Source organism: Archocentrus centrarchus, chromosome 20 (assembly GCF_007364275.1).
Source record: "Archocentrus centrarchus isolate MPI-CPG fArcCen1 chromosome 20, fArcCen1, whole genome shotgun sequence".
NCBI classification, from domain to species: domain Eukaryota; kingdom Metazoa; phylum Chordata; class Actinopteri; order Cichliformes; family Cichlidae; genus Archocentrus; species Archocentrus centrarchus.
Genome location: NC_044365.1, coordinates 9,155,281 through 9,171,638, shown reverse-complemented (window position 1 = coordinate 9,171,638; position 16,358 = coordinate 9,155,281). Strand labels below are relative to the sequence as shown.

The 16,358-nt window shown below is 39.9% G+C and overlaps 3 protein-coding genes across 8 annotated transcripts in view; 1 reads left to right on the top strand and 2 right to left on the bottom strand.

Annotated features, from left to right (window-relative positions):
• LOC115799372 (Rho guanine nucleotide exchange factor (GEF) 4) overlaps positions 1–1,637 on the bottom strand; it is a 186,080-nt gene extending 184,443 nt beyond the window's left edge. Inside the window, exons 1-2 of the mRNA XM_030756499.1 lie at positions 1,332–1,637; positions 96–157 (exon numbers count right to left, since the gene is read on the bottom strand). Of these exons, the coding sequence (XP_030612359.1) occupies positions 96–157; positions 1,332–1,334 (65 nt within the window). The 5' untranslated portion in view covers positions 1,335–1,637. The remainder of the gene's footprint in view (positions 1–95; positions 158–1,331) is intronic.
• Positions 1,638–2,159: 522 nt separating this feature from the next.
• Positions 2,160–9,514, bottom strand: chchd7 (coiled-coil-helix-coiled-coil-helix domain containing 7). Of its 6 annotated transcripts, none has more exons than XM_030757248.1 (5): positions 9,432–9,451; positions 9,193–9,256; positions 6,491–6,544; positions 6,291–6,389; positions 2,160–2,819 (listed from the first exon to the last, which is right to left on the bottom strand). In XM_030757248.1, the coding sequence occupies exons 3-5, from the start codon at positions 6,536–6,538 to the stop codon at positions 2,715–2,717; spliced, it is 252 nt and encodes an 83-aa protein (XP_030613108.1). In that variant the 5' UTR covers positions 6,539–6,544; positions 9,193–9,256; positions 9,432–9,451; the 3' UTR covers positions 2,160–2,714. The 6 variants fall into 6 exon arrangements, with proteins under 6 accessions (XP_030613108.1, XP_030613107.1, XP_030613109.1 ...); XM_030757247.1 differs by having other exon boundaries at positions 9,372–9,450; XM_030757249.1 differs by lacking the exon at positions 9,193–9,256 and having other exon boundaries at positions 9,432–9,514.
• Positions 9,515–9,805: 291 nt separating this feature from the next.
• plag1 (pleiomorphic adenoma gene 1) lies at positions 9,806–16,022 on the top strand. Its single transcript, XM_030756787.1, has 3 exons — positions 9,806–9,941; positions 14,016–14,372; positions 14,571–16,022. The coding sequence occupies exons 2-3, from the start codon at positions 14,125–14,127 to the stop codon at positions 15,754–15,756; spliced, it is 1,434 nt and encodes a 477-aa protein (XP_030612647.1). The 5' UTR covers positions 9,806–9,941; positions 14,016–14,124; the 3' UTR covers positions 15,757–16,022.
• Positions 16,023–16,358: the final 336 nt, after the last annotated feature.

Genomic DNA, 16,358 nt, shown 5'->3' with positions numbered 1-16,358 from the left:
TTCACCATTCACATATCTTTTCATTCCCCATGGGAACATTTAACAGTGGACCTTAAACCAAAGGCTGGAAAAGTTGAAGGAACCCTTTAGCTTACCCAAATGAATGGCAGAGCTCAACATACACATTCATGATGATGATGATGGACAACAGCAATGTCTGTGGAAAAAACACAGTTTGTTTTAAACATGACCAACAGCATATTATGGTTATTATAGTTACCTAAAACTAAACTAAAACTAGGTGTGGAAAAAAAAAACATTCTGGTTCACTTAAAAAAAAAAAAAAAATAGAATATTTTTTGTACAGCATATCTGAAGAAGCTCTGGTGCATTTGTTAAGTGAGACTTGTCTACATGTCTGTTGGTCAAAACTGAGTTATATTTGCATCTCATTTTATTAATTAACTATTTATTTCAATGATAACCACAGTCACAGATGCACACTAATGCAGACAACCATGATGATCAACTTAGAGCTTCAGACATTCAGTCTGTGTGGAGTAGAGCTACCAGGACACTGAGCTGCTCTGGAGTCAGTGACAATGGCACCTACAGTCAGACCAGAAGCATTTTGCCAGTTTTAAAAAAAAACAAATCATAGCTAAAATAAATATTTTAAATAACTGGGTAACTGGAAACGTGGATACTTTATCACCTTGTGTTTTATTGCTATTCTTTAACAAAGGTTATTTTCATAGTTGCTTTGTATGTACATTTGAATTCTTCATATACTGAAAAGACTGACATTAACTGGCACTTATTTAACAACTTTCTCTTTTTACTCACCACTCAAGAAGCACATTTGACCCATATATTTACTGAGAGCTTTATTCTGTACACTTTATCTACAATCACCAGTTACATTAAGATGCATGACCGAGGGAAGAGCTTGTTGTGCAGGACTGAGCTACACTCACACTTGCATGAAATACGCTATAAATTACTAAATAGCTATAACTGCAACATTATTACCTTATACAGTTGTTCTATTTAAAAGACGAAAACGTGTTCATATTAAAGCAGAAATTTGGTATTTTAATGTAGTATGCATGTGTTGAAACACAGCCTTAAATCAAAAAAGACTGCAACTGTCCAGAAAGTGTAACTTACAGAAGAAATTGTATGAGAAGTAAACAAAAAGTTCAAAAAGTTTAAGAAGTAACTACAAGCTAGCTGCGGTACACTAGCTTATATTTACCAGGGACATACAAGTGAAACATTAGCCTCGCTAAATCAGCTAACAAAGCTACTGGCTTGATTTCAGGAATTCAATCTGTAACCTGTGACATTAACGAGCCACAGGACTGCCTTTAGACTTTCCTCTTTCACACCATTTCATTATGCTTCTTCCTGTACAGGTGTTTGGAGTAGGTCGTTAAGGCTGTTAACACCTAAAATCCCGAAGAATTCGTATGAAGGGGGCTCATGAACTTTGTGCCTACCTGTGAACGCTCGGCTGGAGGGTGTGGACAGTCTGAGCCGTGGGCTGAGTCTGACTGAAGGATACTTTGTCTCCTTTTGTCTCCCCTGCTGCTGCCTAGTTTAGGCCTGTTGTATTGTATTTGGGCTTGAGCCTATTCCAGCTGTCATAGGGCAAGCATCAGATTAAAATACACATCATGTCTGAAGCGGTGTTAATTGACTAATTAACACGGCTTCAGACTCTGTTTGTCAGTAAATTAGTATTCATAATACAATATATGCCACATAATGTAAGCAAGTCTATAATCATTCCGTGTGAAGAAGCCTATGGAGGTAGGCTCTTCCAAAGCAGAAGCCCAGACTTCAGTATTTTAATTAATTTGAGAAAGAGAAATAAAAGCTGTAGTTGACCAGTGGCATAGCCATAAAACAAACTCTCTATATAATGAAAGACTTGGAGGTTGCTTTAAATAAAACACATGCACATGTCAGATTAAACACTGACAACACTTGTCGTCTGGGATCAGTTGTCTTGTGAACATTTCTAAAAAGGCTACAATCCTATGCACCTTAAAATCATATTAAATGGAAATCTGTTTTAATATGCTCTGTTTACCTTTGCTTTGAGCATGTTTGGTTGTTACTTTGCTTCTAATTCTCTTGTTTTCTCATGAAAACAGGTGAATGTGTGGTCACACAAACGGCAAAAATCAAACATCAGAAATCACTAATGCAGATACAGTCGTTACACTGAATTTTATTAAGAGACATAAACATTTATTGAGCATGCTGAGATAAAATCCAGTTTATACAGTGTCTCCAAATTAAGTAACCCACTGACTGTTTTACAGTTTACTCTGCCTTTGTAAAATCAGCCACTCAGCTGCCAGTAATATAATTGGTCAGATGTTGCCAACACCACCCCTTTTCATGTGAATGCACTTGTCCCTAAATCAGGAAACCCTGGGTTAATTTAGCGAGTCGATAACCAGCTATAACAGATCATGGAAGGATGCCCTGTTGATGTTGAACCCGCAGGATGACTTGTCTTTGAAATATGAACAAAAATATTTTAGAATAGAAATTGTTTCCTTTTCCACCATCACTGTTTTACTAAAATCTTGCATCTTTCTGTGACTTCCCTCAGTTTCCATTTTATTCTACAATACACGGCAGTTGCAGTTCCTTACAGATGAGAAAGTGGTTCTTTGGAGCACAGAACACACTGCAGTGTTTGTATCACCATATTGTGCAGGCCTGCTGCTCTTCCCAGTGTCTGCCTGTGCTCAGTCTCAGTATGGCTTGCCTCCCGTAGCAGTGAGCATCTCCAGCCTCTCTGCAGCAGTGGGCATGTCAGGTTTCACACCATCTTTTCTCCTCTGCACCATTATGTTGTGCTACAAAAACAAAACAAAACAAACAAACAAACAACAAAAAACCCCACAAAAGGCCTCATTAAAATTATATATATCTATATCATAGATATATATATATATATACACACATTATACTCCAATACAGTTCTAGCTGCAACTACTGTTATAATTTTAATTGGTGGTAAATCCTTACAGAAAGAAATGCCCTTCTGTTAACAATAGAAGCAAATGCAGATTTTTTTGTTTGCTTGTTTTAATGTGGCACCAATTAACCAAGTCACTGTGACATTTCAAGTCTTGTTTACTGCTCCTCTGTCTGTTAGAACAGTTGTATAAAGTCTTGACGCTGTCTTCTGAGAAAATAACCCCGATTACATCATCTCAGCCCCAGGCTTGGAGACTACACATTTAAAATGTGTGTGATACACACTGCTGCTGGGGAGTTTGAATGACATCTGACAAGAAAGGAGGGGCCAATGAAAAGATTCTTCTGTATCCATTGTGGGAAAAGTACTAAGCAGTGTCTCTGGATGTGGGCCAATACTAGGAAACTGAATCTCCTTTTAGACATCAATATGTACCAAAACCACTGCAGAGTGTGCATGGTGTCTTCATCCAGCTCACAGAAAGAAAAAAAAAAAGCAAGTAAACTTATTTATAAAGTTTACTGCACACATTTTAATGGTACATGCTGAAAACAATTCATCACTAACTGATTCCCTTTGGGCCATTTTATTGCCCATGTTTCCAAAAATGTCAAATTATGAAAGAAAGAACTGAAAAGCACGTGAAATATATTTATGTATGTCCTGATATAGACTTAGGTTCATTTTTCCCAGGGTCAAGTCATATTGATTCTCATGCTGTGAGATCATTCTGTGTGTGAAACCTCACAAAACAGTTCTGTGCAGTAAAACAGAGGTGCATGTCACATCACTTTTGGTGTCCCTGTGCACCCCAGGAACCCTCCATCTTCCCACATTCTCACACATTGGCTAGTGTACTGTCCAAGCAGAACTCCTGATCTGGAATGGGGCCCATGGGTCCCTGGTTCTTCCTCTTCTCCTCATACTTTTGAGCTATCCCACCTCTGGTTTGCCCTTAATTGCTTTGGATTTTGGATTTGCACAAACATTGTGCAATTTGGTATTTGAATGCAGACACGTGCATGTGGTCACTTTTTGTGGTTCCATTCTCAGTGCAGTCCTGTCTGTAGAGCAGCCATCATGTCACCACTGCTATCTGTATCAAAAGAAAGGCAGTGGTACCATTTTTGAGTGGTGGGGCTTCGTTATCTTACCTAAGGTACCCTAACCCTATAAGTCTCCCTCAAAAGTGCCCCTTACTGCACAACGTTGCTCTGAGGCAACAAAAAGAAAAACCGAATTTCTGAAAATACAAAATTAAAAAAAAAACTTCATAAAACCTGACAAAATCCCTCTCTGCAACTTCAAACGCACACCTGTATTTTTTTTATTTAGGGTTTATGTCATTTTAAATATGATTACTAGGGCAATTATTCTTACCTTCTCCTCACACCATGTGCTCCTGTGACAATGTGTCAGAAAAGCCTTGAAATCATGCTTAATAGTGACTTCCAAATGTTGGGCTGAAATTTAATTTTTTTTAAGCATTCTGATTGGTTTGCATCATTTAAGTTCACATGTACTGGGCATGGGGCTTACAAAAACATTATGTTTCCCCAGCTGTAGAGGGCTTTAACAGACTTTGTTCTCTTTGGCAATAAAAAAGCAGCACAAGTTATGCTGTGCCATATTGTCTGCATATATAGGTCTGCGTATAAATTTTTACATGATATGAAATACCAGTGATATAATGACACCATGTGTTTACATGCCCTACTGTACAGCGAGAGAAGCCAAGACATGTCAGGCCCCAATGATGATTTTGTAAAAAGGGAACCATTTCAATAACTTTCAAACAAAGCACAATGCTGTGCAAAATATGCAAGAAAGCTGAGAAGACTCACAAGGAGATGCTAGCAGCTGGTGATGTGAACAAATGACTCCGTCAACGCATTACTCCATATGACAGGGACCACAAACAGTCAATGGAAATTACTGATGCAGTTACAAGGTGGAAAACCAAGGTTTTAAGCACCTGATTAAAAAACCCAATCCAAGCTGCAACACCCCAGGAAGAAAAGATTTTTTTCAACTTTATGATGTGCTGGCTTCCGAAGAGTTACACATTAATAAGTTAATTTAGTTATTGTTAAAGTGTGAAGCAGCTTTTAATTAAACATTTCTGGGTAAACATTACTAGGCTACTTTTCTGTGCTTACAGTTAGCTGATGCTGTCGCACTGGTTTACACATTCATGTAACAAGTGAAAGAATGCAAGTTTGATCCTGGGAGGACACACAAACCCTTTGGGGTTGTGTCAGGAAGGGCATCCAGTGTAATATGCCAAATCAAATGTGAGGCAACCCCTTGTAAATAAGGCAGCAGCTGAAAGTAGCTTTACTGTATATACTGCACTATATGCTGATGGCAATTTGTGGCAATATAGTCACTGTGAATTAGGTAGTGTGTCACCAATGACAGTAACTCTTGGGAAAAGGATTGAAAATGGCCTTTATTTTGTTTGCACCAATAAAGGCTGCTGTCTGCAAGCTGTACTTAATGATAAAACATTAGTTGGCATTTTTTCCCCTATATTATCAGAAATATCATTATTGCAAAATTCTTTCAAATAAAGTTCTATAATTTTGAGGGTATACTGCAGTATAAGCACCTTATTTTTGTGACATAGGTCTACTGGACTTCAAATGTGTTACTCATAACACAACACAAGTTTGTTTTGGATGGATGTTCTGTTAACTGCAATTTCCCCATTTGTGGGACTAATAAAGGCATTCTTGATTCTTGATTCTTGATATTGCTTATGGTGCCTTAACCAGTGGGTGTCACTACTGCTGCATCAAGGACAAAGATCACACCCAGACCCCCCCAGCCCCAACAACCACAACAAAAAACAATTAGAAGAAGAAAAGCAAGGACTTTAAATACAGTTAACTGCCCCATAATATTACACTCCAGATATTATATAGTTGCCAATTACAGCATTCTCACTCAATATTGGACCATTCTCAAACATTGTCACTATTAATAAATTAAGCCTAAAAAGATGGAAAAATAACCCAGTTTGGGCTGGGGTCTTTCTGTGTGGAGTTTACACGGTCTCCCAGTGTCTGTGTGGGTTTCCTCCAACAGCCCAAAAACATACTGGAGTTAGGTTAATTGGTGATTCTAAATTGCCCATAGGTGTGACTGTGAGTGTGAATGGTTGTCTGTCTTTCTGTGTTGGTCCTGCAACCTGTACAGGGTGTACCCTGCCTCTCGCCCTATATCAGCTAGGATAGGCTCCAGCCCCCCCGCGACCCTAAACAGGATAAGCAGAAGAGGATGGATGGATGGATACAGTTATCTGTATAATCCCTGCCAATGTCCTATTGAAAAATACACTCACCCAATATTTCCTACACTTCTTATATCTCTGGAAATAGGTGGAACACATGCTTTTGTCATAGTTGAAGACATTCAGACACTTCTGGGAGTCATCACTCTCCTGAAAAGAGGGATACAGTTAGAAGCAGAAAATTAGAAACTCAGATATACTAATGTCCCACATTTGACACAATGCAGCATGTGAAGAGTTGGTGAGCTTACTTCGATGCAGGGGTTAATGTCCTCGTTCCGAACTTTACGTGCATCCATTTGAATCTGTGTACAGATGATGAAGAAAAAAAAAACAGATCCAGTTTTGCACGATTGCTCAGAAGTAGTCATATTTTATGACTAGCTCTGTGAGTCTATTATGTTACGAAGTCATCTGTTACAAATTATTTTGGAGTGAAAATTTCAGCTAACTCCTTAATAATAAAACTAAGTCTGTTCCCATTTAAAAGACTTCGCTTAGCAAAAAGAAAAAAAGTGAGAGGCACCCTCGTGACCTTAGGTGTAAGGTGCCAATGATGAACTGGTTTGGCGTACGTGTCACTCCACATCTCCTCCCTCAATTCCTATCATCTCTCTAATTCATCAATAAACTCGCATAACACCAAAAAGAAGCATCAAAATGAAGCTTTTTTTAATATATATAGTTTGTGGCGGAAATGACCAAACTGTATTCCAACATTAAGCTACAGAAGAGACAGAAAAAATGGACAATGCAACATCACCCACTGGTTAGTGAAGTTCCGGTGTAATGCCTTAAGTCCACTGTTATCGCCATCATCCTTTTACATGTTAGAAACCAGGGCCCTATTCCAGGAAGCAGGTTTAGCTAACAACTCTGATTTTGTTAACCCTGAAATGAAGGAAACCTGGATTTTCTGTTCCAGAAAGGGAGTTAGCTTCAACTTTGAGTCAGTTACCATCGTAACAGCCTCTGAACTAAACCTGCTCACTGGCAGGTTTTCTTCAACAAACTGAGTTTCCCTCTAACTCCTCCCCTCCTGCTGCACCTGAACCACCTGTCTGACACTCTGATTGCTTTGACAGCGACTTTTTGAATGAGGAAACGAATCGGGAGCAAATTCATCTGCAGATGTTTATGTTTTTTACAAGCACTGAAATCCTAGTTAGACATTAGTTCATTATTTTTTTAATGCAACATGAGCACTTTTACAGTCATTCACTTGTCTATAGGCTATAAGGACAGACAGCAATTACATCACAGATTTATAAATCAGCTTAGAATCAAATATCTAGTCTCCATCATTCTGTCACTGTGCACAGTAAAGCAGCTGAAATATTTACTGTATGTCACTGTAGCATCCCTGTTTCAATCAAACTCATCTGTATAAAGCTTTAGACAAAAACACACTGATCAATGATTTGTCATGTTGTAAAAGAACACACTGATGGAATAATGTCTGGATCTTGAAGATGATGTGAATGTTTGCGTGAAGATGAGGCTGAAATGATTTTAAAACTTGAAAACTGAACTAAATGTATTTAAAGTGACTTAAATGTTGTCAACATTTTGAAAGTTATGGTGTCTGAAATTTAGAATATGAATGTCGACATAGTTTCCACTGAAAATCACCTATGCTCCACACTGACATGTATAATCCCTGATTCACTGGATTAAATCCATTTACTTTTATTTATTTACTGATTGCCATGGTGAATCCTGCTATTGGCGATCCATTGATGATGGCTCTCTGTCCTTGCTCACACGCGTGCTTAACGCAGGGGTGAACATACTTGGTTGATTGAACTAATTCTGATCAGCTGTTCTGGAACGGGAAACTCAAAGTTGCCAGTCTAAGAGTTAATCAACTCAGACTTTGTTTTTAAACTCAGTTTGCTGAACATGCTTCCTGGAATAGGCCCAGATGTCACACGTGGAATGGGTCTGAGTGTGAAAGTGAGAGACACTGCGCGCTCACTGACTAACAACTTTTGAATGACAAGTTGAGAATAACTGACTTTGTCCTCCATTCTAAGTCTAAAGAAGATCATATATTACAAAATACACTTCATGTAATATTCAGTAACACTTGAAACTAGTGAGTGCGCCCATAAACTAATCAGAAATGTGTTTCCTGAGTTCACAGAGAGCTGATGGCTGTTTCCCCATAGACATCTATACAATCAGAAGTCACCCCTTGGCTTCACTTATTGGACCTAGTATCTATGTCCATGTCAATTAGATAACTAGTTACTTGAACTGACATTATTGAATAATGCATAGTGTAACTGTGCAGTATGGTAAATAAATACATAACTGCCACTTTTGCCCTTCTAAAAGGGTGGGGGTTTTCTTATTCAGCAGCAAATATTGTGATGCATCATGAATATTTGTTTGCCAGTGTATCAGGTATTTCAGAGACACTATATCAATACACTATTGTTATTGTGGGCAACATATAGTTGAGTTACTCTCCAACTCTGGTGTATTCACCTTTCCCTCACAATAAAACTTCACTGTCTTTCAACCAGTTTCTTTTCCACATACGAAGTGTTTGTGACTATTTACTATCGGAAGCAAGATATTCCAATAATTTTACTGTAATGCATCCTATAAATAAAAATGTTCTAGTTTGACTGTCTGAGTTTGGCTTTTGAAATATATACTGAATTAAAAGGCATTTTTTTCTATTGTAAGAAAAAAAAATCATTACTGTAAATCCGAAGTTTTAAAAAGAACACTATATTTTAACGACCATTTTTCTCCACCGCGTTTGGCGCAGCTGAGTATACTTCCCAGTAGCCTACACGTAACGTTGCTATATTGTATCAAGTTGACCTTCATTAATGTCACCAAACGGTGGAGAAACTTTGTTGCAGCTCTGCATCTGGGTGGATTAATATTAAAGCATCAACATTAAAAATGAATACAGCAACACATTGTTAAAACCTACCTTTTATAAATGCCAAATTTTATCCAGCGTTAGGCTAATGACTTGTGGAACCACCTAACCTGTACTGCAGTGAAGATTTTACAAAGCACAACAATAAAATGACAAGCCTCTTAACCTTTCCTATATTCAAAGATTACGCTGACATTTGACCTCAGTGTTATAACGCTAGTAATACTCACGAAAGCTATAGAGCTACATGAATCTAGCAACGGTATACCAACCACTTATTACAACCTCACCGTCACGCTTTACTGTAGTTGCTGCAACAGCGCACCAGAAAAATCGCCCACGACGTCACCGAGGACTGACAGCAATATGAGCCAATAGACGCTTCAAAAACTAACAACGTAGACTGACAATGCTGTGAGCCAATAGGTTTTCTAGACTGACTGTTAGATTTCATATGCTTGTAAAACAGAAACAAAAAAACAAGTTTTAGGAATTGGCAGTATATCCAGCAAGGTCAAAATGTTGTTTTATTTAAAGACACTGTAAGCGATACTGAAGTGAAAATTGCAGCGCCTTTCACAGATCAGAATACATACTAGGTGGAACTTTAAATGGGTGTGACTAACTCCAAGTTCGGTTGCATCGCAGCGCATACACAATGGCTGCTCGAAAGAGGAGAAAGCAAACAATTTTCAGGCCCGCCGCGTCTCGCAAAAAATATGAGAAAAAAATTATAAAAAATTCGGAAAATAGTTGAAAGTGAAGAAAAACTCAACAGAAAGGATGTTAAAGCGCCCGGGGTAAGTCTGGTGTAAAATAAAGAAACGGTTACTCAGTTCTTCAATTAAAATATCGGGGTTATTTAAATTATGAGAGGGGGTGAGCTGGGGAAAAAGTTTGTGTTAATCAGTACCCAGTTTTGGACCACAGAGAAAGCCAAGGGGGGCACAAGTACTGAAAAAAATTTAAATAAATTATGTCACTGGTGATATTAGTGTGACGGTGCGTGTTCACGAACATTAAAGATCACAGGAACCAGTAGACTGGAGGATACTTTAGGAAAGTTGAAGATAGCCGCCTCACTTAGTTTATTTTCCAAATATAATAACAATGGCAGTGCCGTGAGCTCTGCCAGCAACAGGCGCACCAGAAATCAAAAATAATGTCAATTTCCCTGCTCTCTGCATTTCCATGTATTTTACCTTCATGTGGACACTTTACCATAAGCAATGGGAACATATCCTTATCGATTCAAGCGAAATTATAACGGCAAGCATTTAGCGGCTATAGTGACATTTTGTCATGCGCTTTATGGCTATATGCTATATCGCGTTTTAACCTTCTGCAAGTGTTGATCACAGTGTGATACTGAAGTTTGACTTTGAAACGCTGTAAGGTTGCTGATTTAAAAAAAAAAGGAAAAAGAAATTTCTTGTCAAAGTAAAATGGAGGGAGAACTTAAGGCAAACTAATTTGGCAGCGCTGAAGATCTGTGCGTCTCAACTTGTCAAATAGTACCTTTTAAACCCAAAAGTTAGCTTGATTTGTCTGGCAGGTTCACTTGCACGTTAGCAGTTCGTGGGCTATTAACCAATTCTGCTTGTGTTGCTGTTCCAGCGTACAGGAGGTCGTCATATGTCCGTGCGTTGTGCCTTAAACAGAAGCTGGTGGCTTCGAAAGCTTTACCAGTTGGGAGATCACAGGCTTCTTCAGTGCAGGTTTGCTGTGGAGTCCAACTAGGAGCTAGCGGGCTGCTGGTTAGAAAGTCGACACTGAAACGGTTTTACTGAGGAAGTGTGTCATTGCTGGCTGCACCTGTCCTACATTTAAACATGAAGTCAACGTAAAGCGACTCTAACGAGCTGATTTGAAATGATCTGATGTGCTGCACGATGATTAACTAACTGGGAAGCCGACGGCAGAGAAGCGTGTCTGCACGTTCTGCTCGTGTCTCTTACTTGAAAGCACCATCAGAAGCTTGTTTTAAAGACTCTTTATATTTCAACAATACAAGAAGCTACTTGTATGGAAAACAAGTTAGTCATTGGTTGAAGTTCATGAAAAGTGAGAGAATTTAAATGTGTTTTTTCCTAAAATCAGGCGGTGCTGGTTTTGAAGGCAAAAGTAGACAAAAAAAACATTTTTTCTACTTGGTTTATTTCTCTACAAATTCACTTAATTTAAAGCATTTTTATTGTGATTGGATTTAAATGATTGTATTTGCATTAGACATTACTTTTACATTTTTCTATTTTCATCTAGATGGGAACTGTTAGTCTTCTTATATAGAAGGATTTTTATGTTGAAATTAAAATTAGTTTGTTGCTGTAACCTTTGATTTTAGTCTGCTTACGTTTGCTTTTAAAAATAAAGATTTGTTTCTAACTATATAGATACATCAAATTCTTTAGTGAGTAAAGCAAGTAGCTGTTAAAAGTGAGTAAGGATGTGAAATGTATCCAGAGTATCACTAATACATCATTAATGTGATGGTTTAAAAAATAAAAATAAAATCATGCTAAAGAGAAAACTGACTTTTTACCAAAACAGAGCTCTAAGGCACAAATATATCTCCATGTAGAAATTTTAAATTAAAATTTGTAATTGTCAGTTATTTATCTTCTTGTTAAAGAATAGTAAGATTTACTAATTTCTATAAAATAAACAATTATTCAAAAAATACAAGATTTTTTTTTTTTTTTTTTACAGAAATGAAAACCTGATTATTACTAAATAATCAGGCATTTCCCATGTAGTGATTTGCATTAATTTCATTATCCATCCATCCATTTTCTTCCACTCAGGGCTGGGTTGCAGGGGCAGTAGCTTAAGCAGAAAAACTCACACCTCGCTCTCCCCAGTCACCTCCTCCAACTTACCCAAGGGAACACCAAGGCATTTCTAGGCCAGCTGAGAGATATAATCTCTCTAGCGTGTCCTGGGTCCACCCTGGGATCTCCTACCTGTAGGACATGCCTGGAACACCTCGTGCCCAGGAGGCATACTAGTCAGATGCCTGAACCACTTCAAATGCCCCCTTTCGATGTGGAGGAGTAGCGGCTCTACTCTGAGCCCCTCTCAAATGACTGCACTCTTCACCCTATCTCCAAAGGAAGCTGAAGGAACCCTTCGGAGAAAGCTTGTTTTTGTCACTTTTATCCATGATCTTGTTCTTTTGGTCACTACCCAAAGCTCGTGACCACAGGTGATGTAGATTGACAACTTCGCTTTTACGCTCAGCTCTCTCTTCGCCACAGTGGACCAGTGCAGCTTGTCTGTCAATCTCCCGCTCTCCTCGATCCCCACTTATGACCTCAAGTTACTTAAACTCCTCCACTTGGGGCATCAATTCTTTCTTGACATGGAGTGGGCACAGCACCCTTTTCCTGCTGAGGACCATGGCCTCAGACTTGGAGGCCCTAATTCTCATACCTGACGCTTCAACTTCCGCTGTGAACCGCTTCAGTGCAATTCGCAGCCTAGAAATGTAAATGATGCTTTACAATGTTTGTGGTAAGATGCTGTTTGTTATGCATGCATATTGTGTGTGTGTGTGTGTGTGTGTGTGTGTGTGTGTGTGTGTGTGTGTGTGTGTGTGTGTGTGTGTGTGTAAACAAACACGCAGGCACATCTTTTCTGAGTGTTTTGCATGAGGCAAAACACTCAGAAAAGATGAGGAGGGAAAATGTCAGTGACCTCCACCTGTAGAACCATTCCTGTTTTGGGGATTGTCTCATTGTAGTGCACCTGTAGATAATGTCATTAACACCAAAGCAGCTCAAACGGATTAACAACCTCTTCTGACTTGGTGCTATACTCTGATTAAAAGGTGTTTAGATTTTGGGGGATTTTTTGTGGTGAGAAGTTATCATGGGCATTAATGTCATGGTAATCTGGGGTTTTTAATGATTTCTTTGAACTGTTCTTTTTCAAGGGTGGACTGGTTTTACAGCATATATCTTTAATGGCTTTAAAAAAACAAGAATTGAGTGCACAAGTTTGAATATGTTTTGGATTTCCTCGAATCCATACAGGGTAAAAATTATGTATACACGCTCACATACACTCACTTAACTCTTTCAATAAGGGGTGTTGAAGGTTCTACAATATCTTTTAACTAGCATGAAGTTAAGGCCTATTAACTTCATGCTAGTGATCATGGCTACAACTGGCAGTTTCTCATTGCCAGCAAGAAAAGGATTATATTGACCTAAACAATGGGAAAGTCCAAGGAACTCAGTGAAGCTCGATGAAGGAGAAGATTTACACAAGTTGTGAAGTTGGGCCCAGTGGAGCCATTTCTAAACAACTGCAGATTCCTAGATCATCAATTGTATAGTATATATATTTGTATAGTATAATATTTGGATGTGTCACCACTTTGCCAAGGTCTGGAAGAAGACAGAAATTGCCACCCTCAGGTGAGAGGGAAATTGGTTAGGATGTCCAGGAACAGCCCAGGAAGCACCAATGCCACCAATGAACCGGAAATGGCTGTAACACCAGTCCAGTGAAGCCAGTTTTATATTGCCATGGACTGAGAATGTGCTGACCAATAAAGAAGCCCTAGCTCCAAAATTGACACACTTATCCAGTTCAGGGTCACAGGGGCCTGGAATCTATCCCAGCTGCCATAGGATGAGAAATGGGCGCATCCTCAGTGGGTCACCAGTCTTTCGCAGGATGTATTAATGTGTTTAATGTACTTAATAGTCACCTGGTTAACATTTCACTATAATTTCCAGTATCCAGGATTTATTCTATTCTGTTTGTATGTTCAGTTAATCAAATTTCCCTGCAGGTCATTATTTGAGCTCATGTCATATTGAAACCATATCTTATACTGAAGTTCTCTCTCTCTCTTTCTCTCGCAGACCCCTGCGTCCAGGCAGTGTTGAGCAAATAAAACTGGATAGAATAATCACATCAGTACTAGTCTGGCGCTGTGCCCCTGTCCATGTAGCTGGTCAGCCTTAGGGTGCCATGGCCACAGGAACCCAGGGCCACCGTGACCAAGTCCTGGAGAAAGCCAAGCTTGCACCACCTCTGGGGAGGCGCAGGAGAGCAGAAGGGAAGCCGAAGAAGAATTTCCCTTGTCAGGAGTGTCAGAAAGCTTTCAACAGTCTGGAGAAGTTGAAGGTGCACTCATACTCTCACACAGGAGAAAGACCCTACTGCTGCTCCCACCCTGACTGCACCAAGGCTTTCGTCTCCAAATACAAGCTGCTACGGTACAGACAAGCAGCAGTACATAATAGGCTGCAACATGTTGCTTTCTCTTTGCACTTTTGGTAAAATAATGCTGTGTAGTGGTCTGATTAATGTGTTGAATACTAGTTTTCAGCTCTTGTGTTTATGTGTAAAGCATGCCTACTTTAAACATGATTGCAACAATTGTGAGTGCTCATAGAATGTGTCTGTGTTCCAAGGCATATGGCAACTCATTCGCCAGAAAAAAACCACAAGTGTACATACTGTGAGAAAATGTTCCACCGTAAGGATCACTTAAAGAATCACCTACATACTCATGACCCACACAAGGAGGCATTCACTTGTCAAGAGTGTGGCAAGAGCTACAACACCAAGCTGGGTTTCAAACGACACCTTGCCCTCCATGCTGCCAACAGCGGAGACCTTACCTGCCAAGTGTGCCTGCAGCCATTCCCCAGCACTGGGGTTCTCCTGGAACACCTCAAAACACATGCTGGCAAGTCCTCTGGCGGGACCAAAGAGAAAAAACATCGTTGTGAACATTGCGAACGGCGATTTTACACCCGTAAAGATGTGCGACGTCACATGGTAGTGCACACCGGACGCAAAGACTTCCTTTGTCAGTACTGTGCCCAGCGCTTTGGAAGGAAGGACCATCTAACACGTCACATGAAAAAGAGCCATGCTCGGGAGCTGCTGAGGGTGAAAACTGAGCCAGGTGATTTGCTGGAGCCTGTTGTTTACGACTTGGCATCTGGGAGTGTAAAGGGTGAGCTCCCCGGAATGCTGTCGCCAAGACCACACCAGCTCAACATGTACACAGGCCCCATCCTGGACAGAGAACCCTTCCCCAGCGCCGCACATCCTCTTCCTTTAAAGTACCCACTGGGCTCCAACTTTACCTCATACACCGTCTCCTCACAGGAGCGGGAGCAGAATCTTAAGGGAGAACTGGAGACCTACCTGATGGAGCTTCAGAGCAGCATGCCATCCTCGGCCTCTGAAATCCAAGAACCCCAACTCTCCTCTTCCAAACTTGAGTTGATGCCTCAAGTGGGTGTGCTGGAGGAAGTGAACGAGGAGGTGTCCCTGTCCAAAATGTCCACATCGGTAGCAGCGACCGCAGGAGACTCTCTGGCCTCAGCTTCCTCGCTAATGGATTTTTCACAACTTTTCAACTTCCTGCCACTCAATGGTCCTCCATACAATCAAGTAGGGGGCAGTGGGGGGCAGGGTGTCACTTTTCTACCCAATGAAGAGCCCACATCTCTAGTCCAGCTGCCCCCTCAGGCTCCCACAGGCCCAGAGGCTGCTGAGAGTCCACTTCAAGGGCTCCCCTCCTCCTTCATATCCAACCTGAGTACACCCACCACACTGCCCCGCTTCCACCAAGCTTTTCAATGACCCCAGTGTGTAATGCATCTGGCACATGTCATTCAGACATATACACCATGACACACGTGTAGAGCTGCATGCCCACATGAGATGCCAGTAACCCATGTTTAGAGATATAGGCACTTCTCTCCATTTAATGTAGTATCAGCACACACTAACCCTGCAGGAGACATATGAGCAGCACTGACAACATCATATACACACCTCAAAACAAGGTCTAATGACAAGCTTTTTTGTTTTTTTCTATGCCACCACTGTTCTTTAATGACATATAGATGGGGAAAATTGTCTTCTAGACTTGCCCTGTGCAAGTTGATGGCTTTTAATTTTTTATATATATATATATATAAAAATTTAAAACCATCATCTGTTTTAGATGAGCAAGAACATGATGCATGCTTGTTACTATATTTGTGTGAATCAAAAGCCTCCAGCCACATACTCACTCACAGTGAAATAAATTTAAGTGAAGCCATTCACTATGCATTGCAGTAATAAACCCATAACGTGAACATGGACTGCTGACACAGTCTTTAGTCTTTTGGGAGTTAGTTTTTATCCATGTGAAAATTTGCTAAGTCGAGTAATTTGATTGCAGTGGCATTTGCTTT

Bases quoted from the DNA above. Each gene is read 5' to 3' on its own strand.
- chchd7 (XM_030757249.1), bottom strand. From the start codon at position 6,538: ATGGATGCACGTAAAGTTCGGAACGAGGACATTAACCCCTGCATCGAA. The intron at 6,390-6,490 runs GTAAGCTCACCA...CCCTCTTTTCAG, and splicing joins ACATTAACCCCTGCATCGAA to GAGAGTGATGACTCCCAGAA. The intron at 2,820-6,290 runs GTGAGTGTATTT...TTGTTTTTGTAG, and splicing joins AGAAGTGTAGGAAATATTGG to CACAACATAATGGTGCAGAG.
- plag1 (XM_030756787.1), top strand. From the start codon at position 14,125: ATGGCCACAGGAACCCAGGGCCACCGTGACCAAGTCCTGGAGAAAGCC. The intron at 14,373-14,570 runs GTACAGACAAGC...CTGTGTTCCAAG, and splicing joins TCCAAATACAAGCTGCTACG to GCATATGGCAACTCATTCGC.